Below are 22,647 nucleotides of genomic sequence, written 5' to 3'. Positions count from 1 at the left end.
GCCCAGTGCGCCCGGGGGCCGGGCGGGTGCGGGGGTCCCGTGGCGGTGCCCGCCGAGGTGGGCGGTCGGGAGGGATCACCCGTTGGCGTGGGTCCTGCTCGGAGCGCCCTCCTGCTTGTTTTGTTTTGTTTTGTTTTTCACTGATAGGGGATTTGGCCTCTTCGGGCCCTGTCGTTTTAGTGGCAGCGTGGAAACCCTTAACGGTGTGCTGGCTCTGGCTAATACTGCTCTGTAAATATCTTATATCTCTGTTAAGTACTTGTAGATATAAATAATTTATCTATATTTTTCATCTAGGAGTTATGCTGACTGCCTGCTGGTGATGCTATGCAGTATTATTTCTGTTAAAGACCAATGAAAAGATGTTAAATGTTTTGCGTTTGGTGGAAGCAAAGACCTTGTGCTACTCTAAAGAGGCTATTTTTGGGGATACAGAAAGAGCTTTTCAGGATAATGAGTTGTCCATATGTTTTGCAGTAGCAATGTGCTAGCATACAATTTTAAATAGGTACTGTGATTATTCTTGCAGAAGGGTTAAAAACATGCAGCTGGTATTTTAGGAAATAGAAGATACATCAGATAGTTCCTTTGAAATAGTTATAATGAAAAGGTCAGGTGGGCCATCTGCATCTTCCAAAAAGATGGACCCAGCAGAGAAGCCTTTCCTTTCAGGAGCTACATGAACTGTACAGTCAGAGGGCTGTGAGCAGCAATCTTCTCTGGAGCAGTGGAAACAAGCTGGAGAAGGAGTAGGCAACCAAGAAGCACCTGAAGTAAGAAATTCAGAAAAGGAAGAACAAACATCTCAAAACTCAGTACTAGCAGTGAATATGGCAAATAATTCAGAAACAGGTAAAGAAGTTATCAAAATGTTGGACATCAAGGCTTTCAAGAGATTTTTTTCTTCCAACTTGATTACGGCTTCTTTTGCCCTCTACGCCCTCACTCATTGTGTTCATGTTTTCTGGTTTCTAGTCTCAAAGTGACTTTTTAAATTCTCATATAAATCATGCTTGAAAACATGTTGAATGTACTCTTTCTGTTAAGTTGCAGTAGCAATTTGTAGATTAATAATGCATTTTATAGGGGTCTTCATTTCCTGAAACATGTGAGTATGTATTGGTGTTTTTACACACATTTGCAAAACAGCAGTGAGTGCATAATTTGCATGAGTATGTGAACTACTAACAGTTTAGACTAGATCATAGCAATTTCTTTACTATTTTTCCTCTCTTGGATTCCCCTATAGCTTACCTGCCACCCTTGCATTGTCAGTGCCTTTCTCCTGCATTCCCCAAGACACTCATCATTTCCTGCACTTGTGCCTCTGCACTCTGGGTGTCCTTTGCTATTTCCTTCCCCTAGTTCAGTGCCCCATTTTCTTAGGTATTCAGAGGAGAAGGGAGTGTGTCCTGTTCAGCAGGTGAGTGCCCAGAGGGACCCTTCGGAGCATGGACCTGCTGACCACCTTCCTCTTGGCCGGGCTGCAGTCAGATGCTCTCATTCTGAGTAGATGGCAGTCACATCCTAGGAAAGGCACTGTACCAAACCCAGATAGAGTCTTATCTCTAAATCAACAGGAATTCATTTCTGGAGCTTTGAGTTAAGTAGATCTGGTTCAGAATATAGTCTTTGAGTAACACCACAGCATCGAGTATTGTGAAAGACAACAGTGATTCAGCTGTCACATGCTTAGATCAGGTCTAAACTGAGGCAGGTTTACAGAACATTTTTCAAAAAATAGTTGGCTGTATAAATGGGTATTTTTTATTTAAAATTATGCATCTGTAAATAAATATGTTTACTTACTGTAACTTTTAAAGAATTGTAATATGAATGACTTTATGTGGTTACAGTATGAAGTATCTCGAAGCATGTCATAATACTGTTTTTCACCTTTCAAGCAGACTGTCTTTCCAGCTCAAAAATCTGTGATTATTCTGTGTTGCAGTGTTTCAATAAAATAATCTCAGGTTAAACTTGAAAGAGTTATTTATATGTTTGTTTTGCAAAGCTTATCAGGAATTAATTTTGGGTTTATTTTTAGAATCTGTGATTGAGGATAATGAATCTCATGAGAAGACCAGCGCTGACTTGGATGGAACAATCCAGTCTGAGAAGTTATGTTCTGATCAAGAACATTTTCCTGGGAAAGGAGTTCAGCAGGATTACCACATGCCTGATGTCATAACTGTCAGAGTGAAAATAGGTAAATGGTCTTTTCACATGTGTATGGATATATATGGTTGTGCTCTAATCTCAACTTGTTATTAAAAGAAACAATATTTCTATTTTGGCACTTCCCTTTTAACAGATTCTGATTCATTCCAAGACTTAGCTGTCAAAATTGAAAGACCTACCTATCAGAAACCATTTCTGGGTGGATTTAAGAACAGGATAACAGGAGCTGAATTTCATAATGCAGGATCGCAAACAATACCCAAAAAGCTACCTGACAAGGGAATTCAGATATTCTGTAGAGAAACACAGGTAATGGCTCTGCCGTGTCTTTTTAGAATGTATTTTTTGCCAAATTGAATACAACATTGACACAATTTTTTCCAATAGGAATGAGGAAGTACATCAGAAATAAGAGTGCAATTGAAAATATTTAGTGGATGGGTATCATTAGTCTTGTGATTTTTGTTACAAATAGCTAATTTTGCCACTTACTGTAATGAGGGAAAACATGCTCTATAGTTGGTTATAACCTGACTTGCACTTTTTCTCCAGACAGTTTTTGAAAAAAATAAGCCACAACAAACACAAAATACAACATCAACACAGATGACTAAAATTGGACTGTATGTATCAACTGTGACTGACAAACCACTAAGTCCTGGAAAGTATTTTACAGCAGAAGAATACCATAAACGTCGACTTGAGGCAGTAAGTTCTTATCTATTTGAAACAATCTATAACACAAAGTATTACAAAGGTTATCTCTATATCATGAGTGTTTAAAGTGTTCAAAGAGTGAATTTAAAAGTGAACTTCAAATTGTCTCTTAATGTTTGCATTTCATAATCTTTCAGATATGGGGGAGGTATTTGCTCTGTGTTTTTAGCAACATTTGAGACCTTGTGATTCCTTAACTATTAAGAATTTACTGTTTTCTGTCTTACAGTGACAGTTAAGCTTCTATATAAAGCTCTGGGTATTAAAACGTTGCAGGGCTTGTCCCAATGATATTCTCATGATGTCTTTTGGAGGACCTAAGTGACATGCTTAATGCATGGCCTCAAATGGATGTATTGGATTAGGTTTAGGAGACTTGCATTCAACTTTTGGATTTTGTGTTTTCTGGGGTTGTTTGTTTGTTTCTGTTAACAGACTTGGTAGGTTACCTTTGGTACACTGATCCATTTTGGATTGTGTTCATGCTACCTGCTTTGGCATTAAGACAGAACCTAGTTGTTCAAACACATGCAGTGGGTCTGTGGGGTTTTCTGGTGCACTGAGTTGTCTCATGCAAGCTATTCCAGTGACAGATTCTGTAGATTAATTGTGCAGAGGATGCCATTTAGGTATTCCAAATTGCTTTTTGAAAACCACGTATTCAGTGACTGCACATGTAACTTAAGTATGCCCAGCATCATATTAGGTGGGGCACTGCTTTGCAAATGCTCTGGTTATTAATTTGATTGATTAAAATAGACAGTCTAAATTGGACTAAATGACGAAACAGTTGATTCCCCAAGTGTCTGAGTAGCTGTATTAACATGATTGGCAAGATGCTTTGAAATCTGGGTAGAAGTTTTCTGTAAGAACTTGTTATTTGCTCGGCGTCAGCTGAGGGCAATAAGTGTCTTGTAGAAGTGGAACCCAAATAGATAATTGTTTCCTCAGGACTACCGATATGTTCTGCTGTGATCATTAATGCCAGTAACTGAAATCTGAAATGTATCCATAGGTGATCTAGAATGGAATGTAGAGAGACATCAATGTGGTGTTGGGTCAAGTTGCTGGATTTGCACAGTGCAGTGTAGTTCCATATTGAAATACTGGCTGAAGACTTGCTCAGGAGAAATGTTAGATTAAGGTATCCCTAGAGACAGTATAACCGTGTTTGTCTGCTTTTGTGCTTGGTAGCCTTCAATGCTAAACAATGCTTGTTGACCTGGCTAAACTGCTTGTGGTGCAAGTGCTAACTGAGCTGGCAGAAGCACTCAGCCTCATGCATTGTCCCTCCTTAGCATACAAATAAAATGCAGCTGATCTTGTGTGTATGTGTTGTTTTTTGTGTCTAGAAATTTAAAATAATTTAAAAAAATATGTGCCTAAATTCCTGATCTAGACACTGTAAATTGATAGTAATTTGAGGACTTCTGCCTACAGGCTGAACAGAAAGGAATAAAAAGCAATACATGGCAATAGGCATTTTTTGAGGGGAGATTTGAAAAAGAAAAATAGATTTGGTAATTGCAATTTATATTTTGACTTGATTATTTGAACCTATTTTCTCCACTGTACTCACTGGTTAAACCCCTGCAGTTACCTAGATAGGGAAGCACACTAGTGTTTAGACTAATAGTACATGACTGGTTTTGTAAAATTTTAATTTGTATGAGCACAAGACAAATCTTAGAAAGTACAGTTAAGTAGCTAGGAAAAAATAACAGTTAAGAACAAAAAATTATGCTGTTTTGTTTTAAATTCACGCTTCTTTGGTATTGTATCATATATAGGTAATAGTATTACAGAAGAATTTCCGCCGTTGGCATTCTATAAATGTAGTACAGAATCTGAAGGAAAGAAAGAGGTTAAGGCTGGAATGGGAGGCACAAGAAGAATTACGGAAAAAAAAGGAGAAAGAGGAAAAACTGAGAAGGGAGTACGAGCGAAAAATGAACCCTAAAACGAAAGAAGATTTTGAGCTACTCTTCCATGATTTAGAATGTAAGTTTTTTCTTTCTATTAATCAGCAAAACAGTACAGTTTGTTTAAAAAAAACAACCCTATGTTTTTTATGTTTCTATAGAGAGTTCCGTGATTATTTACTTTTTTTACTTACAGTGGAATTTCTTTCATTTTTAAATAACTATTTGACTTTCATAGATGACTAGAAGCAGAAAAAATGCCTTGATGCTGTGTAAGCACTGTTCAACAAGAACAAAAATATTGCTGTTTTCTCAACATCCAAAATAGAGCACCATACAAGATACTATGAATAAGATTATCCCAGCTGAAACTAGTGTACGATTTTAGGAAACAATCAGCTTGTAAAATAGTGCTATTTGGCAGATTTATTATTCTATTTTTTAATTAATCTCTAATGTTAAGGGCAGCTAGAGGAACAGGAAATTTTTTTTTTAATCGGACTTACTTTAATCTTTTTATTCTACATTCAAGGTGCTGAAAATAATGCAATTAAGAAATTAGTCTTAAGATCTATTGTCACTTAATCTGGACATTTTTTATAAAGGATTACATTTTTGCCCAGAATTTTACAAAATATGACTGAGGTTATTTCTTTTGTCCTAGTCTTCTTTTACTGGTGCTTTTTTTCCTTTCTAATTTATTCCATGTTTCACAAAAAAATGTTGTCAAGTTTTTTAAAAATAAATCTCTTATGAGTCCTATGGCACATCTTTAAAAACTTACTTTTCTTGTTTGAGTGGATGTCTAGTGCAGGCAAGCACCTCTAAACTTTCCTGAAAAAATAAGGTGAATACTGCAGATAAGTGACGTAAATCTTTACAGGTAAGTAATATTGCAAGTGTAACAAAAAACACTGAGTATGTCCTATTGGAAAAATAAAACTAATAGAAAAAAGAGAGCTTGTACCAGCATACACTGAAACTGCAACATTCTTTTTAGTCTTGTATCATCTTGTAACAGCTCATATGTTATCTAGGCTGGAGTGCTTGCTTATGGTAAGACTCTTTGGGAGTTCAGATGTTGTTGTCCCTGAAGTAGAACTGACCTGATGTGTTACCTGCTTCATTGCAAAGCTACCTGGCCTACCTTAAACTATCTTAGCTATTTCTTCCATGGTAAACTGAGCATAAATTTGATGGCATGAGTTATTCATAGAGCTTAGGATCATGATTCAATAATTCCCAAGTCATATGCTAATCTTTTAGTACTGTCATACTTTGTGTGGCATTGAACAAATCACTCCGTCTGAATGTATAAATGACTTATAAATTTGTGGAAATGTAAAAATTATTACTGGTCTTAAACTGAAGAATTTTGGGAATGGTATTGTCATGAGATTTGTGGTCTGTTAGGGTTTGTTTCTCCCACCCTTCCTTTTTCTTCATAGATAGTTATTTTTTTTCTTCACAAGAATGAAGTCCTTTAAAGCTGTGTCTGAATAGGAAAAGCCAGGGCACACAATAACTTTTTTCTTCTCCACTCATGGCAAGTACTACTATTTGGTACCTGATTTCCTGCAACATTTTATTTTAAAAACTGCTTCCTGGCTAATGTGATACCAGATATATGATACACTTTTTTTTTCTTTTTTTTTTTTCTTTAAGTGTGAAGAGTCTTATTTGCAATAGAAAAAACAAAGCTGAGTTAAAGTTGTGAATGAGTGCTGATATTACCAGTATTTTTAGATTTAAAACTTATGTGTCTCTTTTGCTTAATTTAATGTCATTGGATTCACAAGTAAGAAACCTTTCAGCTGTTCATGTTCAGGAATTTAATATCTAGGCAACCTGAAAAGCATGTGCCACTTCTACACTCGAACAGAGCAAACTCCACTATTTGAAATGTCTTCTTAACATATATATTGTTTTTAATGTTCTAGTATAAATCTTTTTGTTGTTTTTGTTTATTGTTGTTGACTTGTTACTTATCTACATGGGGACTTACGGTCATGCTCTTTATTCTGAGAGCTTAGTGGTTCTAGGAAGGTTTTTTTCTACCTGCATCTGAAGCTACTTTTGCATTCTTACGGTGTCAACAGTCTACACAAGCTAAATCATTGTGACAGTACTAGAATGAGACTATTGTCCTCCAGAGATCTGTGAAGGTTATTGCTGCTGATCACAACAGGGGATACTATTACAGGGTCAGCCAGTACAAGCAATTCCTGTTGGTACAAAAACTCGCCTGTTGACTGTATGGTACAAACAGGATGTATCTATATATTCAGTGACATTATTTATTTGAAAAGTATGAACTATGTTTATAAAAACTAGGATGAAAATTGTAATGAGTAAAATCTCTACCTGTAGAAAGGATAACCTAAGAGTGTTTTTAACTTGGTTGCATGTATATGGTGAATCAGGAGGTGAGTATTGATGATAACTGTCAGCTTCATTTCTGTAAGTACAAAATTGCTTACTGTATTTATTAACTCTGCCTTTGAAGTTGCTGCCCCCTTCAGGCATACGAACCTTCATGTCAATTAATTCTATACAGAGTTTTTGTTTGCTGTCATGGCTTTATTGAAAAGTATATCTTTGGGTACTTAGAACTTGTCAGACAGCTGTCATATTAATACCGAAGCTTGGAAAGCCTTAAGGAAATGAACTGAAATATTTTTAAAAGGAAAACAAAAGGTATTGTAGATAAGGAATCCACAGGCAGAAAATAAACTTTCCTCTTTTCCCTTCTTTGCCTCTGGTCTTACCTGATACAGGATGTTACAGGCTTTTTCAGTAAGTGTGCATCACATGTTGGATTGTTTTCCTTTACACTGGGTCTCACTTTTGCATAACTGTTCTGAAACAATAACAACGCTTAGAGACATTATTCAGGAATGTTGAAGTTTTGGATCTTAAAAAATTCCTCAAAAAAACTTCAGTGGTATTTGAAATGGAAACAGATTCTTCAGATAGGCCCAGGATTGTTACAATGTATGCAAAGGAAAACACTATTCAGTAAACCCAGTTTGATTTTCCTAACAGATTTCTGTAAAGGCGTGTAGTCTGTGTATCAGCAGTAATAGTAAAAAACTGGGTACTATGAAATAAACCATGATAGACACGTACATATACATCTATCTGTATGTTTCTGTCATTAAGTAGTTGAACTTACGAGTGCAGCCGGGACCTGGGGTTTGATGATTTGACCGTAAGAGTCATAAGGCCAGTTCCTTGTACAGCCTGTACTAATTCACAGGCTGCTGTTGTTGCCCTCCTATGGTTTGCATGACACTTCCTCCACTTGAAGGGCTTTCTTATAGAAGAGGAAGGGGAGAGTAAAGCAATGACTTTCTGATTATTAATACACATCCATCTGCCTTTGATGGCAAAAGGTAATACCACTGAAATACTCAGTGTAAGACCTAGAGTGCTAGACGTGGCTGTCAGTCAGGTATTATCTCAAGTTTAGAGGACTTAAAACCTCTTTAGATTTTACTCATTTATATAGTAAATGCTCAGCACTGTGTACTAGTGGTACCACAATAAGATGCCATCCTTAATCTGTTGAGAGAATCTCCATGGTATCTTTTCTTGTGACTTTGATGAGCAGTTGCTCAAACAGTTCCTCTTGCTCATACCTTTCGGAGCTCTTTGAGACTCAGTTAGTTTAGTTATTTTAGGTGCAAAATTGTGAAGAAATAATTTCAACACATTTGCGCAGGAGCTACATTATTTCTCTCTCATAAAGCTCCTTTTTTTCCTAAGCCATCTTTGAGTTTGGATTACAAATTGGCATTGGAATTGATGTTTGGAATTGATGTAGGCACTCATACTCTCACAGAACATCTGTATAATTTACATAAATTTCTGGGCCATTTTATAGGTATTGAAAATATGCATAACAATCAATTCCCTAACATAGGAACTGGCTTTTAATTAATATTTAAAATTAAGTATGTTATTTCTTAAATATGAAACTAGAAGTTTCAGTGGAAAACATAAAAAGACCCATCGTATTTGTATCTGTAGTATGGAGGCAGGAGGAGATTGAACGGATTAATAAAACCCTTACTGGAGCTGAAAGAAAGGCAGCACTTTGTGGATTATTTGAAGAAGAGGAACAGCTGATTGCTCTCTTTGGGAGAGAGAAACTAAGTGCAGATGAGGAGAATCAACAAAAAGCAATATTTCGCTTTCTGAATAAGGTCAGTAATGTAATTTTAGGCTGAATATAAAGAATACTGAAGTACAGGAACAGAAAAGACATCTGCGAGCTACCTGCCAAAAGGAACTTTCCTAACTTAAACTGTTAATAATTTGAATGCTGTTTCAAATATCCAAACTATATAGTTGTTCATGTCAACACAATTCAGTGTATTTCTTTTTCCAAGCTCTGTGACTAACTGAAGGACTAACAGTGCTAAAAGTCTGGAAGTTTTATTTTCCTTGCATCAATCTTGAATATATGAATTAGTCCTGACATTGGAGAACTGGTGATTTTTTCTGAAATGCTGGAAATCTTCATATTGATGAGGTCTCTGTATTACTTTTTTCTTTTTCCATAGAAAGATGCATAATTTCTTTTCAAGTTATTTTATATAATACCCAGTTACGATGAAGTAGTAAGAACTATTTCATAAGTTACAGATGTGGTATCTTGCTTTGAATAATTTAGACATTATATAGTTGGTCTCTGTTAAGGGCCATTTGCAGAGCGGAATACCAAGACTGCTACTTCATATATAGGTTGTGCAAATTTATCAGAAAAAACTAATTTTAATAATCAGACCTTTCTGTTTTGTAAGTAATTTCATTGGACAGGATCAAATGTAGGTACTGATTTCTGCCAGTCTGCCACACAAAGGAATTGCAGCATGATACAGCTTCTAAGTTGGTGGGGATTTTTTTGTTGTTGGGTTTTGTTTTGGGGTTTTTTCTGGTACTGTACCAAACAAAGTCATGACGTTACAGTAGAATGCTCCCCTTTTATGACAGAGAGAAAATAATCTCTCTGGTTTTGAAAAAGTTCAAAGATTTCACTAAAGAATTAAGAGTTCTATTTTTTACTAATATCTGGCTTTGTTAATGCATTTCTTAATGAGTTTTGGATCTGAATTGTGACTTCTGATTAAAAATACCTCCTTTAATTAGAGTTTCACCCCCACTGATAATGTTATTAAATGTCAGTTATTCAGTGTTAAATCCTTTTTTCAGTTATTTTGTCTTGCTTACCTAACTTTATAATTTATTTATTTAAAATTGTGGAAAGCTCTGTTTTGGTTGCAATGGTGATTAATCATATCTAACTGTCTAATATTCTTGGTATTTTTATGACTTACCACCATAGCAAGCCTGTATATTTGGTTAAAATAATGATTACATCAATGCTGGGGTCATATCCAGTAACCTGCTCATCATGTGAATGCTGCATGAAGTGTTGCTGTCATTAACTCTCATCATGATTGCAAAGTGAAGTTCACAAGTGTTTGTGAACTTCCAAGCTCCAAATACAGTGGAAGAGGATACTTAACAGACAGATTTAAGTTCCAAATAGCTGTCCCAAATAAGGAAAGGGAGTAGAGTCATGTAATGATGGGAAGAGGGTTTTGAATACCATCTTCCTATTGTATTTAGATACCCACTTCCACAGTGAACTAGCCCCCTGCATAGCAGTGTGGTTTGCAACCAAAACCAGTCCTCTGTAAGTAAGAGAATGCTTGAACTTTTCAAACTGAGTGTGGCAGCTGACACCATGCAACTTCTCACTACCTATAGAAGTTAAAGAGACAACTGAAGTAGTAGGCATATGGTATGTAGTTAAGTTGGCAACAAGAAGCCAGCTGAAGTATCTGATAAGCTGCAAACTCATGCTTGGCCTTAGTCAGCTTTAACGAAGTCTATGCCTTCTATCTATCTGTATAGCCAGCATAAATATAACAGTTCCCTGGAGATACTTTGTCCTGCAGTAGACTCTGAAGCCTTAAATTTGCTATCTTTACATAGTCAACAGTCCCATTGATTTTTACGGATAGTTTTGAGGGATTTATGACTGCAAGATGAAGTACAGAGCAAATGTATTGCAACACCATATCAGTAAATTAGCTTTAAAGAAGTAGAGCATATCCCTGTAGGAGAATATTATTTACTTTTAATATACTCTAAGTAAAAATTTTCATGATCTGCAACTTTAAACAAAGGGTGTGATTGGGTACTTGCTCTGGTGGAAAAGGTACTGTATAAATATCCACAATAGAATTAGCCTTTTGTGTTAGTCAAGCATTAATATTAAATCCCTATTTGCTCTAGTGAAACTTGATAAAACCTAATGCACTTGTTCAGCTGGTGATCAGATTATAATAGCTCAGACTTACACAAATTGTTTCTGAAGTGTTCTCAACCAAAGAGGTGGAAAGCATTTGATGGAAAAATCACTGAAATGGATACACAGTACACAATCCATGCCAGAGAGCTATTTGAAATCTACCGTAACATTAGTATGAATGGCATCCCAGAAGATGAGAGAACAAATGTACTGTTAACACTCAGAGGTGCAGTCAAGGTATGTTTTATTTTTCTATTTATGTTTACCTTGAAGCTGTATTTCCCAAAGATACAGTGACTTAATTATGTTGACACATAAGCAATGCTTCTTTTGGCAACAGGTGTCAGGATGATCAGGTGGCAGCAAGAGAAAGCTTAGTGTGCCACCTGGCATAAGAGTGTAATTTACATGCTAGATAAACTCTAAATTCATATTTCACTTCGCTATGTGCACATTTTTCTTCAAGTTGTGTTAGAATTTTAACCCCATAGTTTTAGGGATTTTTGTATATTAATACATAATATAATTTTAGCACAAAATTTAGTTTAGTACTCACAACAACTTGATGAAAAACATTGCAGAGACGTAAGTGGCTGTTACTTTTCTTTTTCCTCAGTTCTTTGAAATGTCTGTTTAGCATCTTATCTGTTGGTTTCAGTTACCAGTTTTATGGCTCGCAAATATTGACTTTATTTTTTTTTCCTTCCCCCCCTCACCCTCACTGTTGCTGCCAATGTTCTCAGTGACTTAGAAGCTGGCTGCGTTACTTTCAGTCATTCAGATTTGTTTTGTGTATTTATTTATTAAAGTACACAAAAATAACACTAGTTTCAAGGTACTTTTGGGATGATACTGTTGATGTCAAAGTAGAATAGAACGCTGCTTAGTGGTCATATTAAAAGAAACTATCATCTTGCTGTGTGCTTTGGTAGTACCAGAATTTGATCTAAAGCCAATTATTGTGTTGGGAGCATTGCTGGTTTATGGACTTCTGCCCATCTTAATGCAAGTTAATATTGCTGGAATGAACAAATGATAGAATTTCTGTAAATAAGCACTCTGGTTTAGGTGAGAAAACACTGAACTCATTCACCTTTGCCACTTCATGGAGAATCTCCGGATAATCATTTGAAATTTTGAAATTATTAATTCCAAACATACTAATTAAATCCTCTGTGCCTTTTGTGTGGTGGTTGGTTTTTTGGGTGGTTGAGGGATTTTTTTGGTGGTGTTTTGTTTTTTTGGGTTTTGTTTATGTTTTTTGGTTAAAAAACAAAAACATCTACTGTGTATATACATTATAACTCCTATCACAGAGCCAAAGAAGTTTTCTTATGGAGATATTTCTTGGTGCTTTTGGAGACAGAGGCATGTATTCTGTGCCTTGGCTTAGCATTTTTTAATGCCTCCAGGTTCACAGTTCCTCACAGCTTTGTTACATATACAGGCCCCTTAAAGCAGGCTCTGTAAGCATTCTGAGTTTTTAGTTCTTTCCACCAGTTTTCTTGGAGGTTGTCTTCCTGAGACACCCAGAGGTTCTTACATGAACATGTTCTTACACAAGCATGCTGAATGATGGTTGGCGAATAATCTATAGTTTGCTTCTATATCTGTGTTATAATTACACTGTTGTTTGGTTCCTTATTGTTGTGGAGTGTGCTTTCCTTTTTAATTGTGTTTTCTTTCAGGAACATGAATGTAAATTAACACAGGAAATAGTGGAATTAATTGACAGGGAAGTTGATCTTATGTCACGGAAGGTGAAAGATTGCAATTTAGATGGACTGAGGAAAAGAATTTGTACATTATTTCTTCAGTATTTTAAAACTCCAAAGTTTAACCCTGAAGTTGCTAAGATACTTAAGGTATTTCTCCTGTTTTGCAGTCTGACATAGTGGCTACCAAACTAAGTATGGTGGAGAAGGGGAATGGAAAACAATGAAAGCTTTTTAATTTTTTTATTTTGCTATGGAATTTCTGGAGGAGTTCCTCAAGAAGTAAAATGCAGCAAGTAGACAGGCTTCACACAAATAAGCTTATATAGTCATATATGAAGCATGTGGCATAGACATGGGTATAAGAAACTGTCAAATGGCTGGTGGCACAGAGAACACACAGGGACATTATGTATGAAAGGAGAACTTGAGAACTGAAAATTATAGTGGTATAATGTGGCAACAGTAAATTGTAATAGCAAATGGGGAACCAATAGAGAGAACAATTATCTTTTTCCCACTGGACAAGAGGCAGCATCCCATGTGTCCAGAAAAGAACAACATTGCCATTGTCAAAGTGATGTCTAATGAGCTTGCACCTAAGCAGGAGCTGTTATGAGCTTCTGTTGTACAACCAGTTGCTGCTTCATGAGAAGCAGGTATAGCCATGGAGATAGTGGTGACACTTCAAGTTGTGTGATTGCTTTTGGTTTTCTGTTTTGTTGTTGTTTTGTTTTTTTTTTTTTTCTGGCTACAGATTATGATTAAAATTTGATTCACTTCATATATTGCTGCTTTAGGCAGTAGTATGTATTCTGCATCTGCCAGAAGATGATTCCCCTTACAGAGGCTGATGGTATCTTAGTAGTGGAGAATCTGTCAGTAAATGTTAGTGGGATTTAGAAGCATTTAGGAGTTATTTTACACTAGGTTTATGAACAGTTACCTAGATGGGTCCCAGCAGAGACTGAAGCTGAGAGATCTTTGTCTTCTGTAGCTTTTGGTTAACTGTACCTTGACTTGAAGGCTGAATTGCATCTATATTGGTATTGGAATCTTGTAAGCTTCTGTAGACCATAAAAAAGATGGCAGTTAATTAATAGACAGTCAAGGCAACCAAATCCTCAGGGTGCTTTTAAAAAAAGGCAGATGACCACAATAAGTAGCTGACTACTCAAACTACCTAACTACAGACTTGGGCCCTCTGCCCAGAACACATTAAATTCTCTACTGAGCCCATGAAGCAATATGTGGGTGAGGAGGTCATTAGCAAATTTAGATTAATATCCTCCCCTATATTGTTTTTGGACATGTGGTTTTGATGATTTTATATTCTTCTGACAAAATATTAATATGCTCATAATCTCAGAGTTTTATCTTTGACATAAAGAGCAGATTTTTTATTAAAAATTAAATGTAGAATAATTAGTTTCTCTTTTCTCTGTGTTGTCATCTTTCCAGAATGGCTGACAGTCAGCATACATAAAATCACCAGCAAGACCACTGGAGTGTAATGTCTAGTATCTTCTTATAGTTTAACAATTAATTGACTGATTTGTATAACTGGTTTTATCAACTACAGTAAGAAAATAGAATGGCTTTTGATCTTCTGTTTAAAAAACCCCAACAACATATTGGGTATTTTAAAATAAACATTACTAGGTTTTTCATATTAGCATACTTGCCTGAATATATGTAAAATGTATTCCGATAGACTTAGGGTGATACACAAGTAATACAAAGATACTTTGTGGTAAATTAACATTTTTTTTTTTTTTTAATCTTTTAGGTTCCATCAGATCCTTTAAAACTTTATAAAAATGTTCACTTCTGTCATAGCTGTGAAAATTACTTACCGTCTACAGAGTTTCCTATTCCTGCTAATTCCCACACTATTGGCAAATGTTACTTGTGTTGCAAGCTTGAAAATGAGGCTCACCAGCGAAAAGCATTTTTGAAGTACAGACTTATCCTAAAAAAACTCAGAAAGTCTGAAGCTGATTACGAGGATGATTCTAAAGTTGTTTTCTTAGTTCAGGTACTGTCTGAAAGATCATTGCTATTAATGAAAACTGGTTGCTTGGACTACAGTTTTTCTTTCATAATATAATGCTAGAAAACATTTTCAGCCCCATTAGTTTGGACTATTTTATTAAAACAACTAAATTATTTTGTGTTCTCAGAAGGAAAAAAATCAAAGAAGTTGAGGTGTTGACATTCATGTTCTATGCCAGTAGAATATCTGTACAGTTGAAAGTATTACTGTTTTGCATTTATCAGGAAAAGGATTCACTAAATATTTTAATTTTCTAAATTTTTACCATCAGCTGTAATAATCTGTAATCTTTTTGCAGTATTACTAGGTAGCTAATGTTTCTTAATAATCATTACTGGAACAACTCAGTTCAAAGACCTTCTTGCCTCTGTTTTCAGCAAATTCTCTCTTTTAGTTTTTATTTAGTTTTTATTTTAGTTTAGTTTTTATTTTGTCAAAAAAAAATCTTGACATCCAGTATCCACTTGAAAAGTTTTAATTCTGAGATAACTGCAAATTTATTTAATGAAAGTATTGAACAGCCAAAATTTATTTGAACTTTCTTAGATTTAAAAATAAAATTCTCTACAGCATCAACATTTAAAATAGTTTTTGAACTGTATTTTCAGTATATCTGAAACAACCACCGAGCAAACTAAAGCCAGTCATTAATATCGCACTGCTACCAAAACAAGGCATGCTGTAGTTTAGCATTTTGCCAATGGCAGCTGCCAAAAGGAAGATTAGAATTCTTTAATTATCATGCCTGTATTAAGAAATGTTATCAAAGAATCTAGATTTTGTAGATATTAATCAATATTAGTTTTCACTTAAGTGGAAAAGTTTTTTTCCTGTGTCTAACTTAGTGTATCTTAATATCTAAACATCCTCCAAATCCATTGGACCTCTCTCACATCACCTCTGATGGCTGGTGGCCATTGATGCACTGAAACATGACTGCTTTTGAACTGCAGACACTGAAAGCCCTCACTTGCAGTTCCTTTTGTGGTTGTACCACTGCAACATGTCTAGATATTGTGTCATTTTCATTCAAATTAACTTCAAATTCTTATCTTTAGAGTAAATATCTAAACAACAGAGGCTTGTATCTTAAATTACTGTTTTCCTTGGGTTTTTCCTACAACTTCCATATTAATTTTTTTTCTCCCAACAACTGTCTGTCCCCTACTTCACTTACATCCAGAAAACAGCTCTGAGGCATCTTGAAATTACTTGGGTGCAACAAAAAGGCTCTTGCAGCAGCTATGACAGCTTGATTAATTGCTCAGTGCAGTACCATTATTGGCTTTGATTGTATTGTCTGTGGGTAGATACAAGATTTTTGTGAGGATAGAAGATTTTTCTTCAAATGTGTTGCATACTGATTCTAACTGTGTTTGGGCTGATCACCTCTTAGTGCTGCTAAGGTTTAAAAGACAAAAAGCAATAGGTGAGAATTACAGTAGCTCCACTAATGCTGCTTACAGCAGCAAAAGACCTTTTTGGGATCAAAATGAACTAGTTCAGCAAATGTGTCAAGTCCCGAGTCTGTCTTGTACTTTTCCAGGGTCAGTTGACAGTTGACTATGCTATGCGCTTTAGAATCAATTATACCTACTATGACTTTGATTTTTCTTGATGAGCAACATCCTAATAGGAATCTTGTATTAACTTGAAGTTGAAAATGCATTTAACTCCTTTGCTGGTTTTCTGTCTACCTGTGTTTCCCAGTCTCAGCTTCTGAGCCTTCAATGATACTTGCTCACAGCTTATCAGATGACAGTGCTGAAGGCCTTTTCTGTTTCTTGTGGGCATAGAGCAAATTATTAGCGAGTGGAAGGGAAGCATCATTCAAAATGAATTAACTGTAAAATGTCACAGCAAAAGGCATCTAAACTAACTTTAGAAAGTGCAGAAGTTGTCTCTTAAATTAAACTCTTCCCCAGACCCAGCGAAGCTTGAACATTGAACAAGGTTTTGTGTATTTTTAAGGCAGAAAAAAAAAATAAAATAATTGTAATAAAGGAAAAAGGAAGAGTAGAATTATGGATCTTCTTTACATGGGCCCATATACCTATGTATAGTTTTTTGCAAGTTCTGGTAACTTTCAAGATGTGTAGCTTAGCATAAATACAGTAATACTTGCTAATGTGTCTGCTTGCAAATTTCTGGATTCTAAGAAGATGTGTTTGAACAAGTGTTTGAAATTTTGTGAAAAGGAGGAATTCTTGAAAACACAAACCAATACATGAAACCTAATAAAGGATGCCATGTAAGAGCAGATTTACAAACAAATGTAGGAGCAGTCCTGTGGTCCTGAAATCACTAGGCACAGACTTAGTAGTGGAGGTTCTAAGCCCAGCTTATATCTTACAGTTTTCCTGTCAAGAATTTACATGGGCTCCTGGATTTTGGAAGCAAGTTGGATGAGAATACATAAGTTGCATTTCACTAAAGCATGGTAATGATAAACTTTTATAGAATAATAGTTTGGGTTGGAAGGGACCTTAAAGATCATCTAGTTCCAAACCCCCTGCATGTGCAGGGACACCTCCCACTAGATCAGGTTGCTCAAAGCTCCAGCCAGCCTAGCATTGAACACTTCCAGGGAGGGGGCATCCAAAACATCCCTGGCAAACCTGTTCCAATGTCTCACCACCCTCATACTAAATAATTTCTTTCTAACATTTAACCTAAATCTCCCCTCTTCCAGTTTTAATTAATTACTCCTTGTCCTATCACTACAAGCCCTTGTAAAATCCCTCCCCAGCTTCCTTGTAGTCCCACATGAGGTACTGGAAGGTGCTATAAGGTCTCCCTGGAGCTGTCTTCTCTCCAGGCTGAACAACCCCATCTGTCTCAGCCTGTCTTCAGAGGAGAGGTGCTCCAGCCATCAGTTCATCTCCATGGCTCTTCTCTGGACTCGCTCCAACAGCTCCATGTCCTTCTTGTGTTGAGGCTCCAGAACTGGACACAGTACTCCAGATGTGGTCTCATGAGAGCAGAGTAGAGGGGGAGAAAAACCGCCCTTGACCTGCTGGCCATTCTTCTTTTGATGCAGCCCAGGACAATGTTTTATTAATTAATAGTTTCATTCATCCTTTATTAGAAACTTAGTGACAGGCAAACACCATTATTTAATTAAGTAAAGATTTCTTTTTAGAGGAATCAATCTTCTTCAAATGGCTAGCTTGGAGGAAAATGTATTTAGTGTTGTTTACAGACACCTGTAGATAAAAATCTTCTAATAATTTTCCATGACTGATACAGAGAAGAATTAATGGAGGGTGACAGAAAAACTTAAGAAATACCAGTAGTAACTGCCATCCCAATTATTTTTTTCATTCAAGAAGCTGTGTTTATCAAGATGTTGTAGTGATTTCAAATGACTAGTAATAATTAAATTAAGATTTATGTAAATTAAGCTTAGGTATAGGTTAAAAGTACATTTAAAGGCCTTTCCGTACTACAGAACGTTTACAAACAGACTTTCTATTATTTGTTAATATTGGAGTATAGCTACTTGATCTTATAATCTCATTTGGTAAAATGAGAAACAGCATCATGAGCAGAATAAACTCTTTGTATGTCAACAGCAGAGTGAGAGGAACAAAGCCAAACAGGCGGTGATTTGAGGTCTGTCACAGGTGGGAGTTTTTCTTGTCCTAATTCCACACATTTTCCAGGCCAGATTATTCTGATTATATGTAACTTTAATTTATCAGTGTAATAACTTATTTACTGAATAACATTAGTTCTGAACCCAAGAATGAAATTGTGTCGTTATCTCAGTAATGACAGAGATGGATTATTGTTATTAACCAGGAAGGTCTGAGCAGGCTTAAATATGCTACAAGAGAAATATCATGAGATATAAGAAACTTTATAAGAGCAGTTAATCAGTCAGGATCTAAAGGGAAGGTATGAATTGCCACTGGCTGAGACAATCAAATTAAGAATGTAGTATTTTAGACATGATACAAGAAAAATGCAGTTAATAGCCATGCCATGCTAAAGGAACATGTGCATGCCTGGACATCATTTTACCAAGTGATTACATGACATATGCATAGAAAACTTTTTCACTTAAAGCATTATTTGGATTATACAGTTACAATGCTGCAGTTGTGGAATGAAACATGCTTCTTCCTTCTTGACCGTTTTCCATTTCAGCTTCATGATCTGCAGTATCTGATTGAGAACATATGGGGCTGTCAGTCAGCTCTCAGTGCCTACAATGATGATTTGGTCATGGTCAGATGGGATAAGCAGCATGAGTGGTCCCCGTGGAACACTATTCTCCTCACTGAAGATGAGGCAGAGGCACACCTTAAGCTGCATAACCTTCAGGAGGTAAAATCTGATGGGCTTAATTTGTTACAATATTTATATTATGTTTTAATAGAATCCTGTGACTAATGATGTTTGCCCAAATTTAGTCTTTACGCTCATCCATGTTTAAATTGGCCCACTGTGACTATTTAAATGATTGCACTGGTACTATTAAATAAAACAGGCACTAGTCTAGAGGGCAGTTGGCATAGTACAGCTCATATCCATGTACCTAAATACTGTCTTGCCCTTATTCTCCCTCCTGAGATGCAGAAGCTCAGTGGCCTCATCCATGCTGCCTACTGAGAAGAGTACCATGCCTATGCTTTTCCCTTGGCTGTGATCAGATAAGAGCTGGCCTGGATGAAAAACATGCTAAGGACTAACCATAAATACTGTGACAATTGTGTATCTGTGCTCTTGCACATGCTCTGGCCTCATTAGTTTGTGGCCTTATAATTTTCTCATCAAGTAACAGAATGGCTCTTTGTCTAGAACTTAACCATTTGTCATAGTAAAATTTCTCTCCATTTATTTTCTTATGTAGAGATGTTTTAAGTACCCCTGACAATGTAATCTTGTACTTTGCAATTAACCAGTTAAAATATAATTGCTGTTCTGAGTTACAAAACTTAAGAATTTGGTAAAGAAGTCATTGAAACTGTGTATTTTTACACCTCTCCCCCCAAATTTTGTATCTAACCATTGTAGTCTCGGAAATAGTTTTCTAAGGCATGGGAGAATTCTGTGAGTTGTGTTTGTCCTGTAGTTAGTAATGTATTACTAAGCCTTTCACCTCCAGGTTATTAATTTATGGAAGCAGTGCTCTAAGATCATTGTTATACAGTGTCCTTTTGTTCAGGGTGTTATGAATTCAATTTCTAACACAATATCTGTGCATCCCATGCAACTTCAGCTGTTATGCATTGCCCTTCTTTTTGTAAGTCCTATGAATATGTGATAACTGAACTGAGAGAGCAAATGAATTACTCTTTTAATGAAGGGTTTCCTTTGGGGACAAAATATATCAGACAGGAAATTCTAGAGGTAAAGGGAATTCTGCCATCCATTATATTTGTGTGTGTGTGCCCAACTTGCATCTTCAAGCAGACAGGTGTTTATGTGAGCATTAGCTTTAAATGGTAAAATCAGTTTCAAGTTGGAAATTCCTTTATCAACTCCTCTGTCTCACACAGTCTGAATCCAGTGATGCTTCTCTCCATCCATGTATTTTTGTTAGTAGCATTACAGTAGGCAAATATTCTGATTATGCACTTGCCTGGTTTCACTTCTTAATTCTGGATGCCATAGTCAGATGCCGTTGATTTGATTAGGTCCAGAGCTTCACTGGAGATAGGAATTAGGCCAGAAGAGGAAGATGTAAAGTATGCAAGCCTACCTAAAATTTGTAAGGTATTTACGCTTACCTCTTATTACTAAGACAGATGTGGTGAGGAATTACTTTTTTTTACTGGTATTGGCCACAGCCTTGTTAAAAAAAAAAAAAAAAAAAAAAAAAAAAGGAGTGTGAATTAAGGAAAAAGAGGTGAAGTTAGAATGCTGTAAGTTGACTCATTTCTCATTCACTGAAACAAAAAAAAAGGCTTCTCAAGCACTTTGTTTAATTTGTTTAATTGCAGGTGTTCATAACTATGATAGCAAATAGCATTTTCAGCTAAATGTTCTGGTAATTTATTACATCATCTGAACTACTACTATTAACTAGAAATTTAGTAAAATGTCACCACTAAATGCAAAGGCTGGCTGAAATGATTATTTGTAAATAATTAATTCTTACAAATGAAATCTCCTATAGTCACCACCTTACCAATGTTGATTTTTAAGAACTGCATTTTTTAATTTTAAGAGGTAAATTCAAATGTTCTTACCTGAAAAGAAAAAAAAAAGTTTTATTTTGAACAGGTAAAAGGCCAGAATTTTTTCTGTTTTTTAAAAGGTGACTAATATTTCACAAGGAATGATTAGTAATCTTCATTATTGGGCCATAAAGTGGCATGTCTAGAACTACAAAGTCTTTTCATTGTGTATCATATATGAATAAATTATCTGGTTTAGTTTATTAAAGGGTGACTACATTGTCTAAAATATGAAGCAACATGTAGATTTCTAGATATTTTAATTGTATCTAATGGGACTTGGATTTTTTTTTTTTTTCCTTTCAGGCTTATGAAGCAGCATTTATTCACAGAATAAAATATAAGCATATCTGGGCAAAAACCTTCTTTGCTCAGATTCCAGTGATGGCATCCTTTTTGCATAGCAGTGACAATCAGGCTAATGCAAATGAACTTTTAATAGCTGTGCCTGTTCCTACTGGGATAAGAACATAATTCTTAGTCGAAGTTAACTGAAGTTAACTAAGTTAATTGAATTATTAATACCATTTCCTCGGTTTTAAAGAAATGTACTTTTCATCAATACCTTAATTGTATTACACAGATCAAAATAAACTTCTGAGGATAAAATAATTTTATCTTGACCGGTCAATATAACTCCATGTTTTGTAACCTTATTATTTAAAAAGTAGAATGTTGTTGATGTGCTTTGTAAATTCTATATTTTTAGAGCAATGGCTCTTTCTGTGTATACCCATGTAGCTTGGAATTTCCTATCTGTGGGGTAATATTCGTGTTGGGGGAATTTAGCTATGTCTTTGTCACATTTTAATTTAAAAAAATACTGCTATAAACACTGTAATAAATGTGTTCCCCTCATCTTAAGCATAGAATCAATAGAATGGTTAAGGTTGGAAGGGACCAGAAAGAAGATCATCAGAATGTAACCTCCCTGCAATGAGCAGGGACACCTCACACTAGATCAGGCTGCACAAAGCCTCATCCAACCTGGCCTTAAACACCTCCAGGGAGGGAGTTTCCACAAACTCCCCAGACAACCTATTCCAGCACCTTACTACCCTCATGGTGAAGAATTTCTTCCTGACGTCTAACCTAAATATACCCTCTTTCAGTTTAGAACCATTACCCTCTGTCTTATCACTGCCCTTGTCGGTGAAAAGCCCCTCCCCAGCTTTCCTATAGGCCCCTTTCAAGTACTGGAAGGCTGCTATAAGGTCTCCCCAGAGCCTTCTTTTCTCCAGGCTGAACAGCCCCAACTCTCTCAGCCTGTCTTCATAGCAGAGGTGCTCCAACCCTTTGATCATCTTCGTGGCCCTTCTCTGGGCTCTCTCCAACAGCTCCATGTCTTTCCTGTGCTGAGGGCACCAGAGCTGTACACAGTATTCCAGGTGGGGTCTGACCAGAGCCGAGTAGAGGGGCAGAATCACCTCCCTGGCCCTGCTGGCCACACTTCTTCTGATGCAGCCCAGGATGCAGTTGCTCTCTGGGTTCCAGCACACACTGGTGGCTCATGTCGAGCTTCTCATCTACTACTACCCCCAAG

At 36.2% G+C, this 22,647-nt stretch overlaps 1 protein-coding gene across 4 annotated transcripts; it reads left to right on the top strand.

The window, feature by feature from the left end:
• The first annotated feature begins 72 nt into the window (after nucleotides 1-72).
• IQUB (IQ motif and ubiquitin domain containing) lies at nucleotides 73-21,794 on the top strand. 4 transcript variants are annotated; one of them, XR_007891618.1, is made up of 12 exons: nucleotides 73-231; nucleotides 673-852; nucleotides 2,048-2,209; nucleotides 2,315-2,490; nucleotides 2,734-2,889; nucleotides 4,689-4,899; nucleotides 8,853-9,028; nucleotides 11,212-11,382; nucleotides 12,834-13,010; nucleotides 14,650-14,898; nucleotides 19,069-20,640; nucleotides 21,411-21,459. XR_007891618.1 is itself a non-coding variant. In XM_051640175.1 (12 exons), exons 2-12 carry the CDS (start codon nucleotides 831-833, stop codon nucleotides 21,576-21,578), a joined length of 1,848 nt encoding a protein of 615 aa, XP_051496135.1. In that variant the 5' UTR covers nucleotides 73-231; nucleotides 673-830; the 3' UTR covers nucleotides 21,579-21,794. The 4 variants fall into 4 exon arrangements, 3 of the variants coding, with proteins under 3 accessions (XP_051496135.1, XP_051496147.1, XP_051496156.1); XM_051640175.1 differs by having other exon boundaries at nucleotides 19,069-19,248; nucleotides 21,411-21,794; XM_051640187.1 differs by lacking the exon at nucleotides 21,411-21,459 and having other exon boundaries at nucleotides 19,069-19,248; nucleotides 19,501-20,752.
• The last annotated feature ends 853 nt before the right edge of the window (nucleotides 21,795-22,647 follow it).

The sequence above is a fragment of the Apus apus genome, chromosome 1 (genome assembly GCF_020740795.1).
Source record: "Apus apus isolate bApuApu2 chromosome 1, bApuApu2.pri.cur, whole genome shotgun sequence".
Lineage (NCBI taxonomy): Eukaryota > Metazoa > Chordata > Aves > Apodiformes > Apodidae > Apus > Apus apus.
The sequence above is the reverse complement of the archived record's forward strand: the minus strand, read 5'-3'. Positions and strand labels throughout refer to the sequence as shown.